The sequence below is a fragment of the Drosophila rhopaloa genome, unplaced genomic scaffold, assembly GCF_018152115.1.
Source record: "Drosophila rhopaloa isolate 14029-0021.01 unplaced genomic scaffold, ASM1815211v1 contig_163, whole genome shotgun sequence".
In the NCBI taxonomy this organism is placed as follows: Eukaryota; Metazoa; Arthropoda; class Insecta; order Diptera; family Drosophilidae; genus Drosophila; species Drosophila rhopaloa.
The window spans coordinates 4,808,763-4,831,774 of record NW_025335043.1 but is presented as its reverse complement, the minus strand read 5'-3'; the positions used below and the strand labels follow the sequence as shown (position 1 = coordinate 4,831,774).

General features: G+C 39.2%; 3 protein-coding genes across 5 annotated transcripts; 1 reads left to right on the top strand and 2 right to left on the bottom strand.

Moving 5' to 3' along the window:
• Positions 1-2,847: 2,847 nt before the first annotated feature.
• Positions 2,848-5,796, top strand: LOC108043787 (protein odr-4 homolog). Its single transcript, XM_017122593.1, has 5 exons — positions 2,848-3,034; positions 3,129-3,303; positions 3,908-3,998; positions 4,060-4,185; positions 4,540-5,796. The coding sequence occupies exons 1-5, from the start codon at positions 2,942-2,944 to the stop codon at positions 5,531-5,533; spliced, it is 1,479 nt and encodes a 492-aa protein (XP_016978082.1). The 5' UTR covers positions 2,848-2,941; the 3' UTR covers positions 5,534-5,796.
• LOC108043785 lies at positions 5,714-17,000 on the bottom strand. Of its 2 annotated transcripts, none has more exons than XM_017122591.2 (8): positions 16,753-17,000; positions 11,672-11,825; positions 9,647-9,951; positions 8,108-9,004; positions 7,297-7,772; positions 7,121-7,235; positions 6,772-6,988; positions 5,714-6,716 (listed from the first exon to the last, which is right to left on the bottom strand). In XM_017122591.2, exons 2-8 carry the CDS (start codon positions 11,732-11,734, stop codon positions 6,477-6,479), a joined length of 2,313 nt encoding a protein of 770 aa, XP_016978080.1. In that variant the 5' UTR covers positions 11,735-11,825; positions 16,753-17,000; the 3' UTR covers positions 5,714-6,476. The 2 variants fall into 2 exon arrangements, with proteins under 2 accessions (XP_016978080.1, XP_016978081.1); XM_017122592.2 differs by having other exon boundaries at positions 16,764-17,000.
• Positions 17,001-17,782: 782 nt separating this feature from the next.
• On the bottom strand, positions 17,783-22,181 carry LOC108043792. Of its 2 annotated transcripts, none has more exons than XM_017122600.2 (6): positions 21,255-22,181; positions 20,302-20,405; positions 20,103-20,235; positions 19,842-20,028; positions 19,204-19,340; positions 17,783-18,514 (listed from the first exon to the last, which is right to left on the bottom strand). In XM_017122600.2, the coding sequence occupies exons 1-6, from the start codon at positions 21,486-21,488 to the stop codon at positions 17,888-17,890; spliced, it is 1,422 nt and encodes a 473-aa protein (XP_016978089.1). In that variant the 5' UTR covers positions 21,489-22,181; the 3' UTR covers positions 17,783-17,887. The 2 variants fall into 2 exon arrangements, with proteins under 2 accessions (XP_016978089.1, XP_016978088.1); XM_017122599.2 differs by having other exon boundaries at positions 17,786-18,514; positions 19,842-20,049; positions 21,255-22,178.
• Positions 22,182-23,012: the final 831 nt, after the last annotated feature.

The following is a 23,012-nucleotide window of genomic DNA, read 5'->3' as shown; positions in this document are numbered from 1 at the left end:
TATTTCAGTAAGTATTAACCTACAATTCAAAGCCTCTGTTAGCTATATACAAAGTTATTTTAGTAGTAACCCAAGTTCAGCGAGGTAGCCAAATTGCATCCAGAATCCCAGACAGAGGCAGAACCTTGGATGCAATCGCATGCGTGGCATGGGGCCGATTGCCATTCAGGTTTGCTCCGCCGGGCTAGGTCGTTGTCTTTGGTGCGTGATGGATGATTGATGCGCTGCCTGGGCAAGGCAATCCGATGCGAATCGAAACTGCAACTAAACTACACATGGCGTGATCGGCGAGCCACACAGAACAGGGTCCAAATGGCAGAGTGGCTCACACAGAAGCCAAATTGCATCAAAGCCCACGAATTGAGTGGCTCCCGGCGCTGCAGGATTTGAAGTTGAAAGCTGAAAGGCGAGTTAAAAAGCAATTACCTGGATCGATTCCGGAATGAGAATAAGAAGAAGTCCACAAATCTGGATGTGAAACGGTACGGTATGATTTTCCGACTCACCTGGCGATAATGAGATGTCTCACTAAGCTGATCAGAACTGCCTTTGTATTTATTTGTCTGTTCGAATGCAAAGTGCACAATGCGCCACACACTCGCACATATATGTTTCTTCGATTTGTGAAAGGCAAATCATGAATGAACGTTGCTGACGATGACGTTCGAGTGCCCTCATGCCAGAGATCCAGAGCAAACGCAAACAATCGAACAGGAATAATTTACTAAGTAAATAATATCTGGATACCGATCGCTGCACTTTCAAAAATTTTAAGTAAATTTATTTTCATCAATGAAATTATATATATATACACGCCTGATCATAAGTGAACATAACTAACCATCAGAATACACAACTATTTCACATTTTTCCCTTTTTATTTTTTACATGAACAAATTGAATACCATAACAATAAGATTTAAAATTGGGAAATGTTTTCAATTGGTAAATTTAATAACTTTCTTCAGATTTTTTCTTCTTTGGGCTAAAAATGTTTTTGAGAATGTAAAAGAATCAGTTTAAATTTTCAAAAAAATCTTATCGAAAAGCAATGTAATCATTATAATGAAAAACAAGAGAGAACGCTATAGTCGGGTGCCCCGACTATCAGATACCCGTTACTCAGGTAAAGGGAGTGCGAGGGAGATGGAGATAGAAACTTTGATCACGCATAACTTTTTAACGAATGGTCCGATTTGAAAAATTTCTTCTACATTTCGATAGGTATTGATAAACACAATAAAACTGCATTTTTACTTTTCCGAAATATTTAAATTTTTAAAATCGTATATAAGCGATTGTGGGCGTTAAAGGGGGCGTGGTACCAGTTTGAAACAAACTTGCGCTGCGTAGGAACTCCTTAAATCTACATGCAAAATGCCAATCTTCTAGCTTTTATAGTTTCCAAGATCTCAGCGTTCATACGGACGGACAGACAGACGGACAGACAGACGGACAGACGGACAGACGGACAGACGGACATGGCTATATCGACTCGGCTAGTGACCCTGATCAAGAATATATATACTTTATAGGGTCGGAAACGCTTCCTTCTAGCTGTTACATACTTTTGCACGAATACAATATACCCTTTTACTCTACGAGTAACGGGTATAAATATTTAAAAAATACCTTTGATGAGCTAAAAATCAAATGATATTGTCAAAAATATAAATAGGCATTTTATAACAAATAGTATTGGATTTTTCCACAGTGTTAAACCCTGCGAGTAGCGTGCGCCCTCGCCCCATCGAGTGGCACTTCAACAATCAAGCATTCACACAAGCAGATGGTCCGCAGCCGTTGGCGACCACCTAAATGAAATTTCATTTACTTTTGGCCCGTCATCGCCGCCGCAATCGCAACCCGCTCCTCGAGATCCCCTCCATCCAGAGGACCCGTCTCCTATTTGCTTATGCACACATTATCAACGTACGCCCGCCTCATTGAGTGTTTGTTTACCTAATTCGATTACCGATCGCGTCCGTTCGCGCCATAGTCCGGCGATCACTTGACCATTTGGGTGGCACAGAGCCGTACTTATGGGGTCCGCTCTTTGCCCAGATTTCGTGCGTAATCGCCCCACGGCAGCAGATGCACTGCAGCTGGATGTGGAGATGGAGCTGGGGCCCTAATTGAAGAACTCGCCAAGAGGGGACTACATACTTTCATGAGCCACGGAGGTAAATTAAGTTTTAAGCTTAATGGGATTGGCAGAGATCAGGGAAAAAGCACCTAATCACTTTTCATTAAATCGTAGGAAATATAAAAGTGTGTTTGGTAAAATAGACTTAAGTAAATAACAATCACAATCATTTTAAGAAATCTAATATAAAATAAATAGCTTAGGGAAGTCAAGAATAATTAAATAAAAATGTATTTTAGGTAAAGGTAATTCTCGCAAGAATATATTACATTTACATTACTGTCAGCAGTGTTGAAGAAGAAAGCTTAAGCAGTCATGTAACTGAAATTAAATGATTTATCCAATTAGGAAAATGTTTACTAGAGAACATAATTATTAAATAAGTCAAATTCGCATTATTTTCCATTTATACAAATAAATGGGACCTAAGCCCAAATATTTTTCAAGTTTTTGCTTTTATTCATTAACATACGTTTGCCTAGAAATGTAACGGATTATTTAAAATATAAAATTCAGAACACGTTTATAATATTACTTTGCAATATTGAAATGAAAAACCAACATTCAAAATTCCAAATAAATTCTTTAATTTAACGGTTTTCTTAGAGATGAGTGCTTCGTAGAAAAAGACACCGTTAAATATCGATAGGAATATTTACTCCACCAATCCATCGCTTATTTGACCCTAAATATAGCCGCTTGTCGATACGGTCACACTATTGCTACATTGATAAATTGGTCATTTTAGACCGAATTTAGTTAACATTAAATTTAAAGAAAACACCCTACTTTAAGATGCGCACAGTGCTGTTGAGCAAATCCGACGAGCTGTACCTGGAGAAATGCGCACAGGAAAACCAGTTCTCGTACGGGATAATTGTGGGCCATGTAAGTGTCACATCCGCCACGTCGATTTGTTTGGTTCCCCGCTCAACTATATCTCTATGTCCCCCTGCGATCCCATTCGATTTGGGTTCGATAGCAAGCTGACTTGACCAAGAGCGTGGTGGTCCACCTGGCCAGGAACAACGAGGAGGATGGCGATCTGGAGGACCTCGCGGACGTACGACTCACAATCTCGGACATCAACTCACAGGCGTTGGCCTCCCAGTGGTTGAGCGCCAGTAAAATGTGTCCCGGATCCTTTGACGTCATCGGTGGGTTTGCGTGATGCCCCCAGGAGTTTTATCTGCCCTACCCAGAACTCGTAAAATGCCAGTGAATATTATTTATGAGATGTAGTTAACAGATAGCAACGGGTGTTGCAGAACCCATATATGTATAGTATACGTCGCTTGCTCACCCAAGTGGCGTCATGGATATGAAATCGTAAATTGAAGGCTAATTAATATAGATTGCTTAGGAAATGAAATAGGAACAGGGAGTAGAAACCATTTCCAAGCTCAGCCAACATATACAATAAGACTAAGAGTTACCAATAATGGTGTAAAAAGACTCCTTATACCCAACTACACAATTTAGTTATTTTAAAAGACAAATTATAACGTATTTCGATGTGCAAGTGGATGTGGATACTTCAAGTCAGAAACATTGATTTTACATGTGCATATACAGTCATAATATATGATTTAATCCGTACGAAATCTTTCCACCGAAAATCGGATGATTTAGGTTCCTAAAAGTTACAGTAGGAATCAAAATTTAATTGTTATGGTAACTTTTTGAGAGAACCCTTAAAAGCACGCAATCATTATCTCCATAATTCTAATCGAATTTTAAAAATATTTTTTTTATTTACAGGAATTTTTGTATCTTCAGTGAGATCCGATGTGGTCAATGAGCAGAGCGCAGAATTTAAGAATGCCAAAAAGCTGTTCTCAGATATCTACGAGTAAGTCTTTAAAATACTTAACCCAAATCAATCTTTAACGATTTTTATCTCCCCTAACTAGCTTACTCTTGAAAAGCAGTAGCTCCTTTGGTGTCTACACCACCGATATTGCACAGACTGATTTCGTATTCCTCTCGTATTCGCTGGCCGACAAGAAAGTGCTTTGCAAAAACTACAGCTATGGAAAGTGAGTATTGAATTCGTAACCCCTTATCGCAGATTCGGGTCTCACTGTGTATTCTTTCTTTCACCAAACGAATCGCTTACAATTAAAAACTAGACATTGCAAAAAAACGTATTTTACGGCAAACATAAAATGCATCATATGGTAACTAACATGTTGAGAACTACTTTCATAACTTTATCTGTTTGATGTCAAATAATCACTTCCTTTGCTTTCCCTACCCTTACGTTTCTTATTTCTTGGAATGCATTTTATGTGTTAGTAAACCTTTAGGATTGTTAATGTTATATGGTAGTTTGATTGTTCTTAAGCTGTCTTATTTAAACATAAAATAAAGCCGTGTATTTCTTTTAACAGCGGTGGCACTTTCTCCAACATGGAGTTCAGGTTTGTGGACAAGCCCTTTGAGTGGATTCAACTGGAGTGCAGCTACGATCTTGACGACGTGCTGCCCATATTGGATTCATCTCGACGCGTCAACATCGAAGATCAGTTCCAAAACATTATCGTCTCGGTGCGCAAGAACCTGCTGGCCAGTGAAGTATTCTTGCAAAACGAGGTAGTAGAGGATACAATCGATCTGCAGGCGTATATCAAGAAGAAAAGGTCCAAAGTAGACAAGCTGAAGCCCACATCGACGGCTGGTACGACAACTTCGGCCGCCAGCAACACGACGGACTCCCTGCCCCAGCTCGCCTCGGATGGAGCCATCGGTGGTGGGGACCCCATTCGAGCGAGCATTGTCCTCCCAGTGAAATGCCAGCTGAGCAGACCCACGGACATCAAGGTGCGCGAATTTAATGGAGCATTGCGCATGAGCGGCATCATTGCCACAAAGGTGTTCTGCAGTCCTCGAAACAGTATTGCGGATGTGAAGCGTTTCCTGCGGGATGATGTTCTGCGTTCCCTAATCACACGTATTCAAGTCTACTGCGATGGTCTCACGGATCCATATGTGACCAATGAGGCTTTATACATCAGTGAGCCACCCAGGCGGGTGTTCTTCAGACTGCCGTCGGAAGGAAGCAGCACATCGACCGGAGCAGTGGTGCAGTTCTCCGAGTATTTATTCCGTGGCGAAGCTCCCACTGTCGTGGTGGCCCAGGCCAAACAGATTCTGGATGTGGAACTGGATCCAGAGACCATTTCCGTTGAGGCCGAAGGACTGCCGGATGACTCGAACTTCATAAATGGGAATACATGCAACGATCGCACAGACGATTCCAGGATCATGCCCAGCTCGATGCCAAAGCCCGAACTCTCGCGCAGCCTATACATGGTGGGAATTGCGGTGGCCCTGCTGGTTCTTTTGGCATCCGTAGCCCTGCACTATCTTCTAACCGAAGGGTAGGCATCTGGGATGCCCATCTATCTGTTAGGGCTTATATGTCCAAACCACTCTTGTAGCTCTTTATACGAAATGTTTTTTATACAGATACATTATTTGCATGTGTGCCCACGCACTCACCTCTCTATTGTGATCGTTTGTTTTTATAATCCATTGTGTACTCGTAGTAGTAAAAAAAGTGTATAGGGATCACGTTAAATAGTTTTATTGTGGAAGCAAAACTGTGCAGCATTTAACACCAATATAATAAACTAATAAGTAATGTACATATCTGTGAATCTTTGGTACGACAAAAAGGAAAGAGTCCTTTGCTAAGATCTTTATTCCATTTTTCTATTTATTTTGGGCCTAGTTCGTTACTATAATCATTAAAGCCTATTTAATAGTGTTTAATTTGTTGCATCGATCTGAGTATTTTTCGTTTAAATTACAGATGGTGACTTTTATTATTTACAGTTCTTATGGCTTTAAACTTTTCACTGACATCAGGTTAATAAAAATGTATGTTAGATTAGAGTTAGAATATTATTTTACTTGCCATCTCAGATTCATGTCTGCCCTTAAGACAAATTTAATTATATTTAACTTATAGGAGAATCATGATTAACTTTTTAACATATAACGTAAAGATTTTAGTTATGTACATTAGAAGAGGGTTAAACGAAAATTCAACCCCAGCGAAATTAAGAATTTCAATTAGTAAGACTTTTTTTAAAGATTTAATTACATAAATATTTGGTTGTCTACATTTACAATCGACTTTGCTGCATTTTAACTTCTAGTTATTTAGCTTTAGGATCGCAAAATGAGCACATGATGAATTGTGACATGGTGATCAAGCGAAGATTTCTCTCCCGGATCGGACACTTAAAGTGTAAATTAGTTTTTCACAGCCTCTGCAACTTGACGGACTTAAATCCGCGACTACTAAGTACCCACCGAGATGCTACTGCATCTTGCAGTTGCCATTGCAGTTAACAACCGACCACACCCAGTCCACGTAATTGGGCACCTTGGCGTAGATGCCAAACTTATTTCGCTGGGCGCATCCATCGCCAAACGAGGTGATGCCGAAGATGGTCCAGGGATGATTGGGTTTGGTGGTATCGCGGCATAGAAGAGGACCTCCCGAATCTCCGGCACAAGTGTCAATGTGACCCTTCTGATGTCCGGCACAAAACATGTTCTGGAAGATGTAAATCAGTTATAGATTAATCATATTAGTATCCATTATCTAGTACCTTAGTGATGGTATAGTCGTAGTAAACCCGGCGGCAATTGTGCATCGGTATGATGGGCACGGTGGCCTTGTGGAGCACACTGGTTCCAGTGGCATCCCGGTTGCGCCGCTTTCCCCATCCAATTATCGTGCAGTCCACGTTCTTAGGAAGCGCCTGGAAAGGCTGCGGGAGACAGGAGTATCCAATCCAAGTGGTGGCATTGACAGCTTTTGGTAACCTGCGGGAAATAGTCTATATTATTCAGAGCTTAAATATTTTTGGGGATCGAATATGGATAAAAAGAGCACCTTCTCAGTTGGTTTAATGTTAAATATATTGTTTTTTTATTTTTTTTACTAATAGTACTTACCTAAGCAATGCCACATCGCTATCCACCGTACGTTTATCAAAATTGGGATGTGTAAAGCTCTTCATTACCCTCAGCTGCACCTCTGTACCGTCCTCATAGTTAAGGTTGTGTTCACCTGAAAGGAATTTGAAACATATTACTCTCTAATTTCTTTGGTAGGGTATCCTTTTTTTTACCTATGCGAACATAGAGCACCTTCCTCACACAATGTGCGGCTGTTAGCACCCATCTAGGAGCAATGAGGGTGCCTCCACAAAAAGCTTCTTTGAAGCGATTCAGGATGGCCACCTGCCAAGGCCATTCGCCCTTCCTCGCCGCACGTCCTCCGATGATCTTCAGCATGTTGGACATGCTCCTTCGTCCAGTTGCACTCCGAACTATGCCGCAGCTCAGTTTTAGTGGGGTGTACTCTGGTCCTCGGTAGCCCTTTCCCGTCATAATGTAGTTCAGGTCATTGCTAGACACTTCCGGCTGCTCGGACTGCATCCTTCGCAAGGCATTCGCCGGGGATCCGGATCCCGGTCTCGTCTCGAAGGCGGGTGTCTTCTGGAACTGCGTCTGCAGCCACTGCTGGCAGAAACTGCCCTCCGTGTAGCAGTAGGCGATCTCGCGGAGAACCTCACGGCCACATTGATCGTTGATCCGGCATTTTCTGAAGGTTAAGAAGATATAATTATTGACTTAATCGTATAAAAAACAAGATGCGTTTTAATAGTTTTAAAATCGAACGTTGTAAAAGCAATTCTGTAGAATTTTTTAAGATCGCAGCAATTTCTTTGATCTATATAGCTTTCTTTGTATTTTGGGAAAAAATAAGTATTCACAATCACACAAAATCTCTGAAATATCATCAATGGCAATTCCCTAGAATTTTTATTGAATAATTAAAAATCATTCGTAAATTCAATAATATAAATAAATATCTACGGTCTTATCTTACGACAAACCATTAAAGTATTTAAAATTTAAATTTTCCCTACAACTTACTTGTATCTCCTTGTTGTACACTTTGGAGAACATTTGGTCCATCGACTCCATTTGGAATAGACCCGTCTCCGCCTAAGAACCAACCCATCCTTGGGTGGCTGCACCCAGCTGATATTTCGGAATTCGGTGTCGGATTCCTCCGAATCCGTGTAGATAGTATCTGGCTCCAGATCGAAGTCCTCGTATTGAAAAACATCCCCCTCCACACTAGAGTCCTCTCCCAAATTTCTGGGTCTCAGTGGCCTTCTTTCGCTAAAGTCCACAAAGTCATCGTCATCATAGTCTTCCTTTGGACGTTTTTTATGGGATGACTTTCTCTGGTTGTGCCGTCTTTTGTGGCGATGATGTTTGAGCACATAAAAGTCACCCTGCTCATCGGAGCTTATGGCATCTTCTTGAGCTTCATCCTCCACTTCCTCCTCGCTGTATATATCCTGCCCGGGATCTCTCGGCTCATGATCAATCAACTCCACGGATTTCGGAGGTGGAGTTGGAGGAGCAGTTGGTGGATGTGTGGGAGGATGAGTAGGAGGATGGGTGGGAGGATGAGTTGGGGGATGAGTGGGAGGATGAGTTGGAGGATGAGTTGGAGGATAAGCAGGTGCATATATTGAGGGATGATTAGAAGGATAAGTAGGTGCATAAATTGGGGGATGCGTTGGTGGATAAGCTGGTGCCGATATTGCTGGTGGCTTGTATTCAGTATATCGATAATCCACGGTGGGTCCACTAGACGCCGCAGCCGCTGCATTTATGATTATCGATTGGGGTGGTGGTGGTGGAGGCGGTGGCTGCGGTTGTGGTTGTGGTTGCGGCTGTGGATGGTTTCTCTCGCGGATGTGGCTGTCGTCCAAAATGATCGGCTGATGCCACTTTATAGGAGGCGCAGGATGGCAACTGTAGAAAAAAATCATACACTTAAGTTCTTTATTTAAGAGATCTAGTGTATGAACCGAATTTAAAATAATGATTTTCCGAGTATATGCCAGCCAATGTAATGGGAGACGCTGCCTAAATTAGAGCTCGTTAAGAATAAACAGCCAACAAAAAAATATGGTCTAAAAAATATTCTTAATATTTGTGTGAACCAATGCTAAAAATAGCCATGTTCATAAATGCACATGTACTTTTCTGCCATATTTTTTGCTAAATGTATTTAAAAATAAGTCAATAAATGAACGTTTTAATTGAGAACATATTTCAACAAAATAAGTTATAGCTAATTACTTTTTAGTTTAACATGTTTTTAAAGTCATTCAATCCTTAACCTCCTCTTTTGTAATGGTTTTTTTTCGGAATTATTTGTTTAGGTATACAAAAGAAAGAAAATTTATATAAATATGTATAAAGGTTAAATAAAGGTTAATACAGTTAAGCTTTCATAAATCAAACTTCCGCAACTTGTACTCTTTATTGAACGAACTGGTGTTATTGGCAATAAAGAGCATAGCTAAACGAATTCTAAAAATGAACTTCTTTTTGACTCTATTTTTTGTATTATCTATTAATAATGTATTTTTAATTATTTGTGATACTCACTGGCGGCACTTGCTCTGCTCCACGTGCTTGGTGTGGCCACACTTGCGCTTCACCTTGCAGAACCGCTCCCGCCGCTTGACGCACTCCTCGTCGCATGGTGACCACTGTGACCACCGGCTGAAGGGCTGGTGGTGGTTGAGCGACCTCCGCCGCCCACTCCATCGTTCCTGGTGCGGCACTCGGAGGCGGTGCACCCTCCTTCCGTCCACCCAATGCGATCCGTGATACTGATGGTGATGGTGATGATGCCGATGGTGACCCATCGCGTCCCTTATCTCCCTCTTCGCCTCCTGCACATGACCACTCTGCAAGAATGGAAGCACACGTAAGAGATTGGGTTTTGGGTTTCCCATTTTACGGGGTCGAGTGTGAAACGCGATCTGTGCCCTCAAGGAGCCCACATTCGCGTTCCTCCCTTCCTTTCCTCTTTTCCCATCATCCACTATAAATCAGACATGTCGCCGCTTTTTATTTGAAGTGTCATTGCTCTCGACAGTTTGGTGTCTGCGTTCTCATTGTGATCCCCGAGGAAAGTACCATTGGTACACCATTATGCAGTTCGGTCCCGGCTCCAGTTCCAAATGCGATGCCAGGCGACGCGACGCCGCACTATAAATAACTCACGCTTTTCGCCGACCGATCCGGCGGATCCCTAGCCCTGCATCCGTCCCAGTCTAAAATAGGCTTCGACGTCTGTAGAGGACCGTCCGATTGCCATAACCTCTTCACCAACGCCCTACAGCTGCATTAGCCCATAAAACTGGACATGTTCTGGTCACAGTAAGTGGAGTACTGGCGCTCAGGGCTGAGTCAATCATGTAAATAAGTCTGAGAAAGATAAAATGTAGTGCATTTACGTACATTTTCCTAGAACGCGATCATGAACCATTTAGAGTCGTACTTCTTCTAATATTGACTGATAAGTATTTAGTAGTTCTCTCACATTAACTCTTATATTAAGTAATAATTACTCAAATTATACAAATAAACATTGCTAGCCAGATAAAGAAAAATTGATTATTTTATATTTCAAGAAATGGGGGGTTTTTATTTACATGAATTTGGAGTCACTCTAGTTTAATTTGTATGGTATACGTATTATATCGTTCTCAAATTTTTCCTTAAAGGTATGTTTCTAATACCTAACCTTACAATAAAGTCTTGATACTTAAAGGAAATTTACTGAACTGATTTTAGTACCCGGTTTGGCTGGTGTTTGTTTTAAAGCCATTCTGACCTTAGAAAGAGATTCAAAATTTACGACAGTTCCAAAAAGTTTTATTAGTTCAATGACTCCCTCTCAAATCTTCTTCTTGGCGGCATTTTTTTGAGTTTCTTAATATTGCCATAACCGGTACTCGTATTTGGTAACCCAACAACAAAATAGTTCATTTATGCTGCTACTTAGTTCTTTCACTTTTTTATCTGGTTTTTGTAAAAAATGTTTTTGCCAAAACAGGAAGCCATTATCAGAACCAGATGTTCTGGATAATCAGAGATTTGTTTTTTAACCTATTACTAAATTAATTGTGTCTCTGAATGATTTAAATGACCGTTTTTACAACTTAAATTAGTCGAAATAAATAAAAGAACACAGTCAATGATTTAGAGCGTATTTGCCACACAAGCTTTGCATAATGAGGTGCTAATAAATCGGCTGGTATTAAGTGCCTCACTTGAAACCAGACGTAGGTCATGGCAAAACGGAAATTTTGAAAATGGAAAACCCAAACATTCCCATCAAATCATGCGGAAATACGAACCGCTCTGCACCTCAAGCTCAAGGAGAACTATATCGTTCCGGAGGCGATTTCGTGTTTACCTATGGAGAACCCCCTTAATTCAACAATGGAAAAACGAGACTGCGACTAATTTGGTCGCGGTAATTGACCTTGCATTCGTAAATAGTTCGCAGCTCGCAGTTCGCGAGCAGTTCCCAATCGAATCGAATTGCTTCGGGTTGACGTAATGCGGTTTCGACAAGTGGGTGGGCTAAATCGATCGATCCATGATCCATACACTCACCTGAGTTTCGACCAGCAGTTGTACCACCGTCAGGAATTCGAAAATCCAGCACACCACTTTCATGCTCAATTGCTTATGGTCTCGATGTCGTTCGAAAACCGATCGGTAATACCACCGTAACGAATCCGTGTATCCAAAGACCCTGACAAATGCACTGTAAATAGAAATAAAATGTGGGGTAAGTGGAATGATTGGATTGACAAACGTATTTGGGTATTCCAGAAGCCTATGGAATTTAGCCTTGGAGTCTTTTGTTTTAAATACAGAAAATGTACCCTCACAACCTTTAAATATAAGTATGAACTCTTTATAATCCGAAGTTCATTGAAGCTTTTATTTGGTTTTTGGACCTCTTATCTAAACTCTTATTTATGAAATTATTAAGAATAAGTAACTAATAAAATTGATAAGATTTTTTATATTTTGTAATTATAGAAAAGGAAAGAAATTAAAAATTTTTCTTTGAATCAGACACATTTATTGCTTCAAACTTCTAAAGGCATAAAAAATGCCCATAGATTTAAATATATTTACAAGGGTCAAAATTCAGATTTATAAAAATACCTGATAGTTAGGAAAGGGCTAAGATATCTATAAGATAACTATTCCGAAATGGCACAGTTCAAAAGTGTCCCGGCACAGCAATTATGCTGAACCGAGAGGATTGCCCAACTCAGCCAACATAAAAATGCCTCTTCACTCTGGGATAGTCCAATTAAATTATATAATGCACCCACAAGCAGACGTACTTGAACCTGTACTTGTATTATGCTTTTAAGTGCCTAATTTACCCTGACTAAGCGGCTCATTTGCATCAAAGTAAAATCATCCAAAAACATATAGAGTGCCCCCACGCACTGCACAATCAAAACGATGCCAATGCCGATGGTGAATCTAGTGGATCTGGTGGATCTGGTGGATCTGGTGAATCTGGTGACTGACTCGGTGCCCGTTCTCCCGACTACCAATCTCTGCGGCCGCCTTTTGCCAACTACAAAGCAAATATTTGAACTTGTCTGAGACCTTAGCCCAAAGCGATCAAAAGCGTGGGCAAAAAATAAAAAATAAAACTGAAAAAAAGTGAAATTAATTAGCTACATATCCGTACATGTAATTACAAACAGAGAAGTGCTGGCAGAACGAAAATTAAAAACATAAAGATAAACTATGTGGTTTTTTTTTTTTGTCGGAATGCCGAGTGTTTTTGATGCTATGCTTCTGCATAAGTGGGTTTTGTATAAAAGGTCTGGTCTTATATTCTTTTTTAACAAACTGCACTGAGGAATGTTAAGTAGTCCCAGAACACAAGTACGCGTACTTCGTACTTACGTCAACACTGAATCTTGGCCAGCACATCCAGATACGCAGATACCCGGGCACCCAAGTATCCCCCAACTGCCCCCATATTAACCAACGATCATATAAGGTCAGATGCGCTGGAACAGGCTGAATTCATCGCTCGATTCGATCCTCTCTCCCACATTCGCCAATTCTGGTTATTCCAAATGACCAAATTCGATACTGCCATCCTGACCAGGTTTTCGCCAATTGGCCATTTATATTCCGCGCTAAATTCCCATAAACCTGGTGCAACAATAAAGCAAAACCCACAAATACAAAACCCAATTCCCGGGGTGAACCAATCACTCGTTGTGATTTATTTACAATGAGAATACAGCGCCCACTAAACAAACATGCGGATATATTCAATTTTATAAGCATCCAATATTGAGTAACTCGCGATGCGTGAAGAATGTTTTCGCCGGTTTGATGGAAATGAAATTCCACAACAAACAAAACACTAGAAACTATTTTAACACACCTGACGACACATGATTTATACATTGAGGCATTTCCCCACCAATATCTATGTGACATCACCCACTGTTAAACATTAATGATTTATACAATATTTCCCAAAACTATGTTTGGGATGAACTGATTTCCCTAATGATATGATAACCCTTGTGGTTTGAGATGTACATTACTTCTATAAATATATATAGAAATTACTATTTGTTACACTTAGCCAAATGTAATAAAAGTTAAAGTGAGATTAAGGTGGTATTATTTTAAAGGTTATTTAAACCTTTTTTTTGTAATTAAATTTAGTTGGAATAATTTATAAATAATTTTAAAAAAAATATATAATATATAAATTTATAAAAAAAATAACTAAATAAAAATGTTGTACATCTTGCAAAATTTTTTTTCATTTTTGCGGTACTTTATCTATATTTATATAACGCATCCTTTATGTTTTCTTTTCAATTGGTTAAAAAGGAGGTTTCAAATTTCCTCAATTTTTGCACGTTCTGGTTGTATTAAAAGAGTAAAATAAACCCGAAACAAATCATAACAAACCCCAAATCATATTGTCAAAATTTTTCGGGACTTATCCCCTCTGTTATTTTTGCTGATATAGCTAAATGATCGGTTTTGAAAACTACTGAAATGTCCACCCCAGCGTTCAAACAAAATATTTATGTACATTTGTGTGTACTTCGGGCGACGCTGTTTCTTAATTTAGAATGCGATGCGTCCGCATAGCAAACAGAGCAGCAACAACCTCCGGATCCGTACCGCTCCGCTACCGCCTCCCCATTCCGATCCGAACCGTTCCGTTCCATTCCGTGTAAACAAACCGCAGTAGTTGCCCCGCCCCACCGCCCACCGCCCACGCCCCCGTACCGCCTTACCTTGACAAAGTGCGATTAAAAATCAACTATGACGGGGTCGAATCAGCGTCATAATTGCGAGTCTCATAAATATCATAATATTTCCCAGATGGCAGAGTATCCAGTGACCAGAGTTCATTAAATTCCATGGCGTGAGTAAGGGTACTCAAATATGTGTTTACCAGTTCCGCAAAAATTAGGCGGATCGCCCACTCCCGCTCTGTATGTGGTCTATCTATTTTTCCCACTTTTTATTTGGGCCTAAATTGCCGCTGCGTAGACCACCGCAATTTTTTATGAATGAAAATGTACAAATTTGGATTTGGCCAGCCGCTTATCGACACTAAAGTTCCCGGCACAGAGAAAAAATGTTCATAATATCTGTGGTTTTTTCTAGTGACTCATATATGATTGAAACAAGTTGAGATACTTTCAAAACTAAATTTGTATATCTGAAATATATGTGTATAATGACTCAATATAAAATATTATGAAAAGAACATGAAAAAATATAATTTGATTTAATTTATTTGTTTATCATGTCTAGTAAATGTTTTAAATCATATTTATCTTGCAAATATAATAATTAGCTCGCACAAAAAAAGGTCGAAGTGATTTCATTGAACTTATGTGCACAACTAACAAGATTGTAAAGGTATACAGTTCCTTGGTTTTATATTTATATTTGTTCTGATAAACACTAAAGCGCTAAGTTATCTCTATAACCTTTTAACAAGTTTAGCGCATTATGCATAATATTTACTTAGATAAGCAAGAGGTCATGTAAATTGTGATTCAGATACAAATGGTTTTGTTATCCTTTTAATATGTATGAATTCATCATCGAAAAATGCTAATATGGAGTTGTTTTTTTCTGTGCATTTGCGTGATTTATTTTTTGTTTTGGCCTGTTGGCTGTTGGCCGGCTAGCCAGAATGTCTGGTATGGCCAATCAACTGTCGTTGTGTGTGTTGCATGTCCGCGGGCCCGTTTAACCAAATGCAATTTTAATGACGTGACCAGCTACTAAAAAACCAAATCGCTGCCTTCGGGTTCGGTGTCATTTGGCTTTTGTTTTTCCTATTTATCTACTTGACTAAGTGGGCAGTTCGTGGGCAGTATTGGGCATTTTGGTATTGTGTACGGATTCGGGCTGGCTTAATTTATTAGCTAGCCTTTTGTAATCGGCTACGCATTAAATTCGTCGTTGTGCGACACATCAGCCACATGAGTATTAGCGGAAGTGTTGGAAATAAATCATGCTTCGCATCCACGCACACAGCGGCACCAATGCACAATTCATCGACATCGATGGCATCGCAAAGACGCCGACGAAATGACTCCTCCAACACCCCATTCCCCATACCCCATATCCCACATCCCAGCATCCCTAGAGATTCAGCATCCGATCATCCGGGCACCGCATCCACATCCACATCACATCCACGCACCCATGGATGATCCACTTCCCCACCGCACCACCAGGGCACCCAATTTTCCACAGATGAATTAAATGCATTTCAAACACATATGCACCAACAGATGGGGTCAAAATAATAATAATCTTTGCAAGATATTAATAATTTAGTATAAACGAATTTTAATCTAAGCTTTGGTGAAGTCATCCTTAATAAGGTAAAAGATTTCTAATTTCTTGAATATAACATATGTTTTACTTTTAGGCATAATAGTTAAGGAAATGTGATCTAACATAATGGTGATTGTAATTGTAACCCATAACAATTAAACATTCCCATTGTATAAATACTATCATTAGTTCATCATGTTAAAAAAAATAAAAGAATTACAAGCACATATTTTCAGAAGTTTTTCAATTCCAATGAAAAATTCATATCAAAATATATGTACCATTCAAATTATTTATTTCCAAGACAACCAAATATTTCAACCACAAAATATCTTCTTCAAAACTAAAATGTCCCAAAAAGATTCATTTCGAACAAAATATAATAAATTATTAGGAAATGGAATTTTTCCTGAATACTAATGTATAGTTTTGATAAAATTTATAGTATTCACTTGAGAGATTCATTTGAAATTTTGTCTTTCAAAACAACGTTAAGTCACAGCTATAAAATGCCCCATATTGCTATTATTTTGAATGCATCTGTAAAATAGCATGCGTGCAGATCCAAATACATCTGCGTTCATGGGTGCCTATGTGAACGCGGATTGTTTTCATGAATGAAACATTTTTTATTCCATTTATCACTTGGCACCATGTCTCCTTCAGCTGCACTTCGATTAGCGACTTGGGAGCATTTGGGGAGAACCAATCGACAGAAACCGACGCACTTTGCATACAAACACGGATAACAGGCCCATTCGTTTGCTTTTATGACTTTAATATTGAACTGTCAACCGTTTAGAAACACCGATTACCTGGTTCGTACTTCGTATCTTTCGTATCTCTCGGGGTTATTTTTTTTAGAAATGTTTCAGAAGCCGTTTCGCGCACACATATTGGAGCAATTTTATTTTTACATTGGAGAACCAGACGCACAGAAGCATAAACCACGTCGGATGTCGCCTCGCAAACTCCAATGCGCGATGGCAACGTAAACAACCGATCCGCTTCCTATCCGTTCCGTTTCGATCCGTAAAGATCCGTTCAGATCCGATCCAACCGACGTCTTCTCGAGAACTGAGACCTGAGACTGAAACTAAAACTGAGCGAAACGCCAACGCTCCGCGGCGAGCTGAAAAACGTCGCGTTTGCCGTTGACTTTTTCCACACACATGTTGGCTGATGCACAGTGGACTGGAACCGGGTGAAAAACGTACGGATCGGTGCGAAAATCCCAGGCAGACGCACAAATGTTGCCAGCATTTCTGCGAACTGCGAATGAAGCGAAGCTGCTAATACACCTGGGGAAAATTATCCTAAGAAACATTAGGAACACTTCAAAAAAGTATAGCAAAAGCCAAGTAGCACAATCCAAAAAATTATAGAAAAAGTTTTGCTAAAAACTAAATCTGAATCATAAATAAAATTCTTTATGATAATGAAAAAAAACAAACCAGACTGAAAAAAACAGACTGAAAACTAACTTTACTGATTCTACTTCATTTTATTCAAAAAAACCTGTTTTTCCATTACTAAAAATGATTTTTTCAAAATTGAAGGCTCATTTAATAAATAATATACCATTTTGTACTTGAATTTCAACTTCATAATTAAGTTCTTCTTTAAGTTCAAACTACACAGACCCTATTTTAACCCTCTACTATCAATCCTAAGCTAAACTAATGCTGAAAATTCTGTGAAACACCAGTTTTTTTCTCTGTAGGGCTACTCCCATTACAGAGCGGGCAGTAAACCAAGTGTTACACCCCACAGACGTTTAAATGAGCCAAACTTTCCCAAAGAAGCATTTTACAATTCGCAATTAAATTTAATATTTTTAACGATCGAAAAGCAAATACATATGAGCAGATGCACAAAGGAATTTTGATATGAATTAACTAAAGATTTTTTTTACTATTTACAGTGTTAGAAAATAAAGTTGAGTTCGATTTAATGGTAGCAGTGCCAGGCGGCCACCCGTTGACCAGGCGGAGATTCCCTGATAAGACGCATCTGCTCGGAGCCCGTATCACCCGCCTGATCTCCGCCGATAATGACCGTGCCGAGGACCAGTTTCTTGCCCATCTTCTTGGTGGCCAACGTGATCCGCAGGACAATGGCCTCCAGCTGATCGAGTCTCTGGAGCGGGATGTCAATCGTTCCCTCGCCGGATCCATCGTCCCATTTGGTGGAGAGTGAGGGAAAGAAGATGGGGGACTTCCATGCATCTATGTAGATGCCGTGCTCGAAGGCCGTGGTCTTCACATAGACTCCGGAACTCGCCGTGGCCTCCAGTTCGTCCTTGACCTTGTTGGAGCACCGCATCCGCGTTGTGGTCACCCGGAGCTGGTATCTACCGGAGTCGGAGTTTCCGGCATTGCTGATGCCCATCTTCCGCTTAACTTCTGCCGTCATCTTTTGCCAATTGTTAGTCGAATGGATGGGAGGTGGATTTGGCGAAGTGGGCGTGTTCGAGGGCGTTGGTGGAAGCATTGGTGAATCCGCAGGTGACTCGGATTCGAGAATGTCGCGTACTTCGAGGGCCACCTCAACCACGCCCTTGGCAGAGTTAACTAACTAAAATACATCAATAGAGATATAAATTTAGTAGAAATTAATAAACTTTTAAATATAATTGCATTAGTGTGTTTATACCTAAGTATACTATGATGAACTGCACCACCACTTTATCTAATATCTACAGTTTTTACAACCAGTTACCTTTTATCAATAATTGGATTTCGTAAACCAAATGTTGTTTACTTTATGCTGACGGTAGGGGGTTTGATATGCTTCCCATTTTGGCTTAAAAAGCTATACTTTCATAGGGTATGTCAACAAATTGAAATCGCATTGGCATGATAAGATAATTGATAAATTGACCTATACTGAAAATTAGTTCAAACATATAAAATTCTACAGATATCGCAACCCCTTTTAGATTGACATTAGGTAAAGGGAAAATGCATGAGGGTTGGCTTTCAATTAATTTTTTCCGGAATAATATTGACTCGACTTGCACATTAATTTTTTGTTTTTGCCGGCAATTAAAAAATTTGCTTTCATTTAAATTTGTGGTGCCTATGTTGTTTTTGTGTTTTTCCCGCCCAAGCGGGAAGCTTTCACTTTGTACAATTAAAGCGCACACATCTCCATTACATTTGAAAACACTCGGAGTGCCCATGTCGCATTGTTTTGTAACACCAAGTTCGGGTGAACTTGTTTAGCAATACTCTGGGTCAGGTACATATGTTTTTCCTACTCACGTTGTTGTTGCTGGGTGACGACTTGGCCACCGTTGTGGTGATATCTTTTATAGGCAGCCACAGCTCTTCCGTCGAATAACAACCCGTTCGACTGTTGCGTTCAAAGAGCTTGGATTCCAGGTAACAGGTGACGGATCCTAAGAAGAGCAGATACAGATACCTTAAAAAAATATACATTTTGATGTTCCAATTGTATCAGATTTAAAGACTTTCGGTTTTATTGGGTTATATACTGTACGACTTCCAAATATATAAAATTCGATTCCATTCTAGTAAACTATAGAAATTAATATATTATATGAGATAGAAATATGGCTAATTAAATCTAAAAACGTGAGGGTTTGTTACTTCACAGTATAAGTCTTCCATTAAAATTACAAGCCCCTTTTCTCCTATTAATGTTAAGCTATGAACCTATAAATTTCTAACGACAGCATTCTATACGTTTAACAAATTTACTAATATAATATAATAAGTTAAGATGGAATAGTGTCAAAAAGTATGCAGTAAAATGTTTATTTGCTTTTCCATATACTTATGCAAAGCATTGTTCACTTTTAGAGCACTTTAAAAATCGTTTAAAATCACAACAAATTTCTCTTGTCCCCCATTTTACTTTATTTAATCTAAATAATTACCAATATTCCTGCGGGATTCGCTTATTGTCAACGCTGGCATCGCATCCCTTGCGCTCTCAGACTTTTTCTTTCCTTTGTCATTTGACTTGCCTCCATTTTCAGTCTTTGGGTCATTTGGAGTATTTGCAGTTGGATCCACAAAACGTTGGACAAAGCTGGTGCTTCTGTCTTTTAGCGAGCGGTATGTCTTGTTAAAGCGATTGAAGTTCTGGTAAGAAAGGAATTTAATTCACGTTTGTGAGGTTTGTGCAACCAACTTACTGCGGCCGGAAGTTCCAATAGTGCGTACACGGTGAAAACGACGAATTGTCCGGAGAAGAGCTGTTCTGGCTCCGGATCGGAGCTATTTGTCTGACCATTTGTGTTGCGTCGCGTAACATGCTTCATGGAGGATCTATTCAATTACCATTTAGGAATAATAATAACGCAACTCTGTCAACGCTTCATATATCACACTTACTTGATATCTGGCACCAAGGGAAACTTGAAATTTTCATTGAACTTTGGCCACGTGTTTGTCTGAATACTGCTGTCCAAGCGTTTCGTTCCGGGAAATAGCTTTACCTGTAATGGAGGAGGAGAAAAATCAGAAATAGATAAAACTAATAAATAAAATTCAGTATGTTTTCAGGGTCTTTGGAAAGACGCCTTGGCAAGGCGCTTAAACATAATGTGTTCAATAAAGAACAAAAATAAAACAAAATTGTGAAACTATTTGCTATAAAAATTTGATTTTAATTTGATTGATTATTTATTTGCCAACATCTGGAAATTTGGTTTTTAATAAACATTTATACACAATATTTGCCTTTCTAACAAGATTTTAAATTGTTAAATTTGCACTCCTTACTTCTTGGAGAACTATTAATACATTAAACAGGAATGGAAACCAATTAATGGATATTGAAAACAAACAAATTTTGTTTAATTTATTTAAAAGCGAAAAAAAATGTAAAAGTAAAAGTGTGCATAATCATTACTTATGCATGAATGAATTATATTATTCATAGTACCTTATTATAAGCTTTAAATTCTTTAAGCGGTTTTTCCCTTTCAAGTGTCAAGAGTGTTCATAATAAATTTAATTAATGATTTCATTAAAATAATAAACTTTTTATATGGTTTCTTATCACTCTAATGAAATAGAAATGATTTGCTTGGAAGTAAACTACAGATTCGTCACTAAATGTTCTGCTGTAAGTGTTTTTTAACTAATCTAATATAAATGATAATAAAAATATTTCCTAGTATATTTAAAAATAAATGAAAATTCTACGAACTCATAGACTGTATTGAACTCATCAGGTTGCTCAAAAAACAAACAAATATATATTTTCAGTCAATTAGAGTGGTTTTATCTTACGCTATTTTTGCAACTATGCCTCATATCATGACTAATTAGCACTAATTTACCTTTATCAAATAGCCCTGGACGATCTTGAAGCCGAACAGAGAGGGCAGATGACGGGCGGCGATGAGGTGGACATTGAGCTCCGGCACAGCCGTAGAACCCTTGTTCTGATCCCCGTTTTTGGGGGTGTCGATGGTGATCTGGAATCCGATCTCCGGTTCCAGAGTCACAGAATGCCGGGAAGCTCCATTGGAGGACGAATGTTGACCGGGCAATAGAGCCCGTAGTTTGTTCATGATTGTCGTGCTCACCGGTTTCTACTACACTCCGGAATAATGCAATGCAATCCGTTTTTCCATTCGATTGCGCAAAGCGAAGAAGCGATAAATTGTGTAAATGACTTAACACCCTCCGCCGACTTTTTCTTATCTGTGAATCGTACTTCAAACTGATAAAACTTGCTCTACATTCCCCTCTTTCTCTTTCTCTCACTCTCTATCTCTCTATCTCTCTGCAAAGTGCAGTGCTCTCAAAAGAGACAGAAACCCCAAAGCTCTCCAATCAGCTGTTCACTGGAAACATTGGCGCTGGAAAGCTCCACGTTGGAATTAGATACGCGAGAGCGGTAATCTTATAAATGTATATGGAAAAGTCGGTAAGTATCTTAAGATCACTGGCTTTAGATGCACTTCACAAAACAAGAGGAAACAGCAAATAGTCCAAAAAGATGAACTAGACCAGCTGAACCGGAGAATTTCACTGAATTACCCAACTCGCGATGTTGAGATGTCAACAAGTGTTTGAGGTCAGTTCACAAAGCGGAGCATTTAGCACTTAGCACTTAGGCAATTAACGACTTAAATCGAGAATAAGAACGAGAATCGGACTGCCGATCTAGACGCTCGCGTTCTCCAGCTGTTCCAGCGATCAACTGAAAAGTTAACTTGGAAATTACTTCGTATGCGGCCATAATAATAAGCGTACAATCATAATGCCGACACACATTCGCGCGCTCACACCCACAGCAGCGGCTAAAATAATATAACTAAATCAAATAAATTGTTATCAAAGAATAAATAGTATGACTAGGAAATGAAAAAAAAGTTGTTTTGGTTTTACTAACTGTACGTATTGCCTTCAAAGTATGTTTTCAAATATTCGGTTTATCAGTTTATCCCAGTTTAGAAATGCGGGGCTGTTCAACTAGTCGGTTACGTGATTTCAGAAATCTTTTATGCTTCTCAACTTTTTGCTATTATAAAACTTATCTGAATATATTTTTGGAATGTTATTTAATAATTATTTGTGTTAAGTTAACATTTTTCTTTAATTTATAAACAAGAATAAAATAATTTTTTTTTAATAAAGAAAATTTACTACAAGCTTAAACTTTTAAGAATGGAAAAATCATTGTCTATTCGTTAATACTATTATTTTCGCCCCAACTGTTATTACGAGTGTCGACACAAACAAACGCTCACACTTAAGGCCGAAGAACTTTTGTTCTCTTCTTGCGGTTGTAGAATGCACTGAGATTCTCTCGACGCCGTTTGTGTCACCGTTATCGCGCTAAAAAAAAAAACAGCAGCCATATACAATACATGCCCCATGGGAATACGTAGATCAGTGGCACGATTCTGTCTCTGTTTCCCCCCAAAAGCTTACCCCACCGCAAATGGGTCTTCTTTGTAGCACGGGAAACGTTCGTCTTCTCAACATTGCCACCCACACACAAATCTACCCACTTTTGGATGTTTTCACGCATATGTCACTTGAGTTTGTACAGTAAAAGAAAAAAATTCTTCAAAACAAATTGTCAC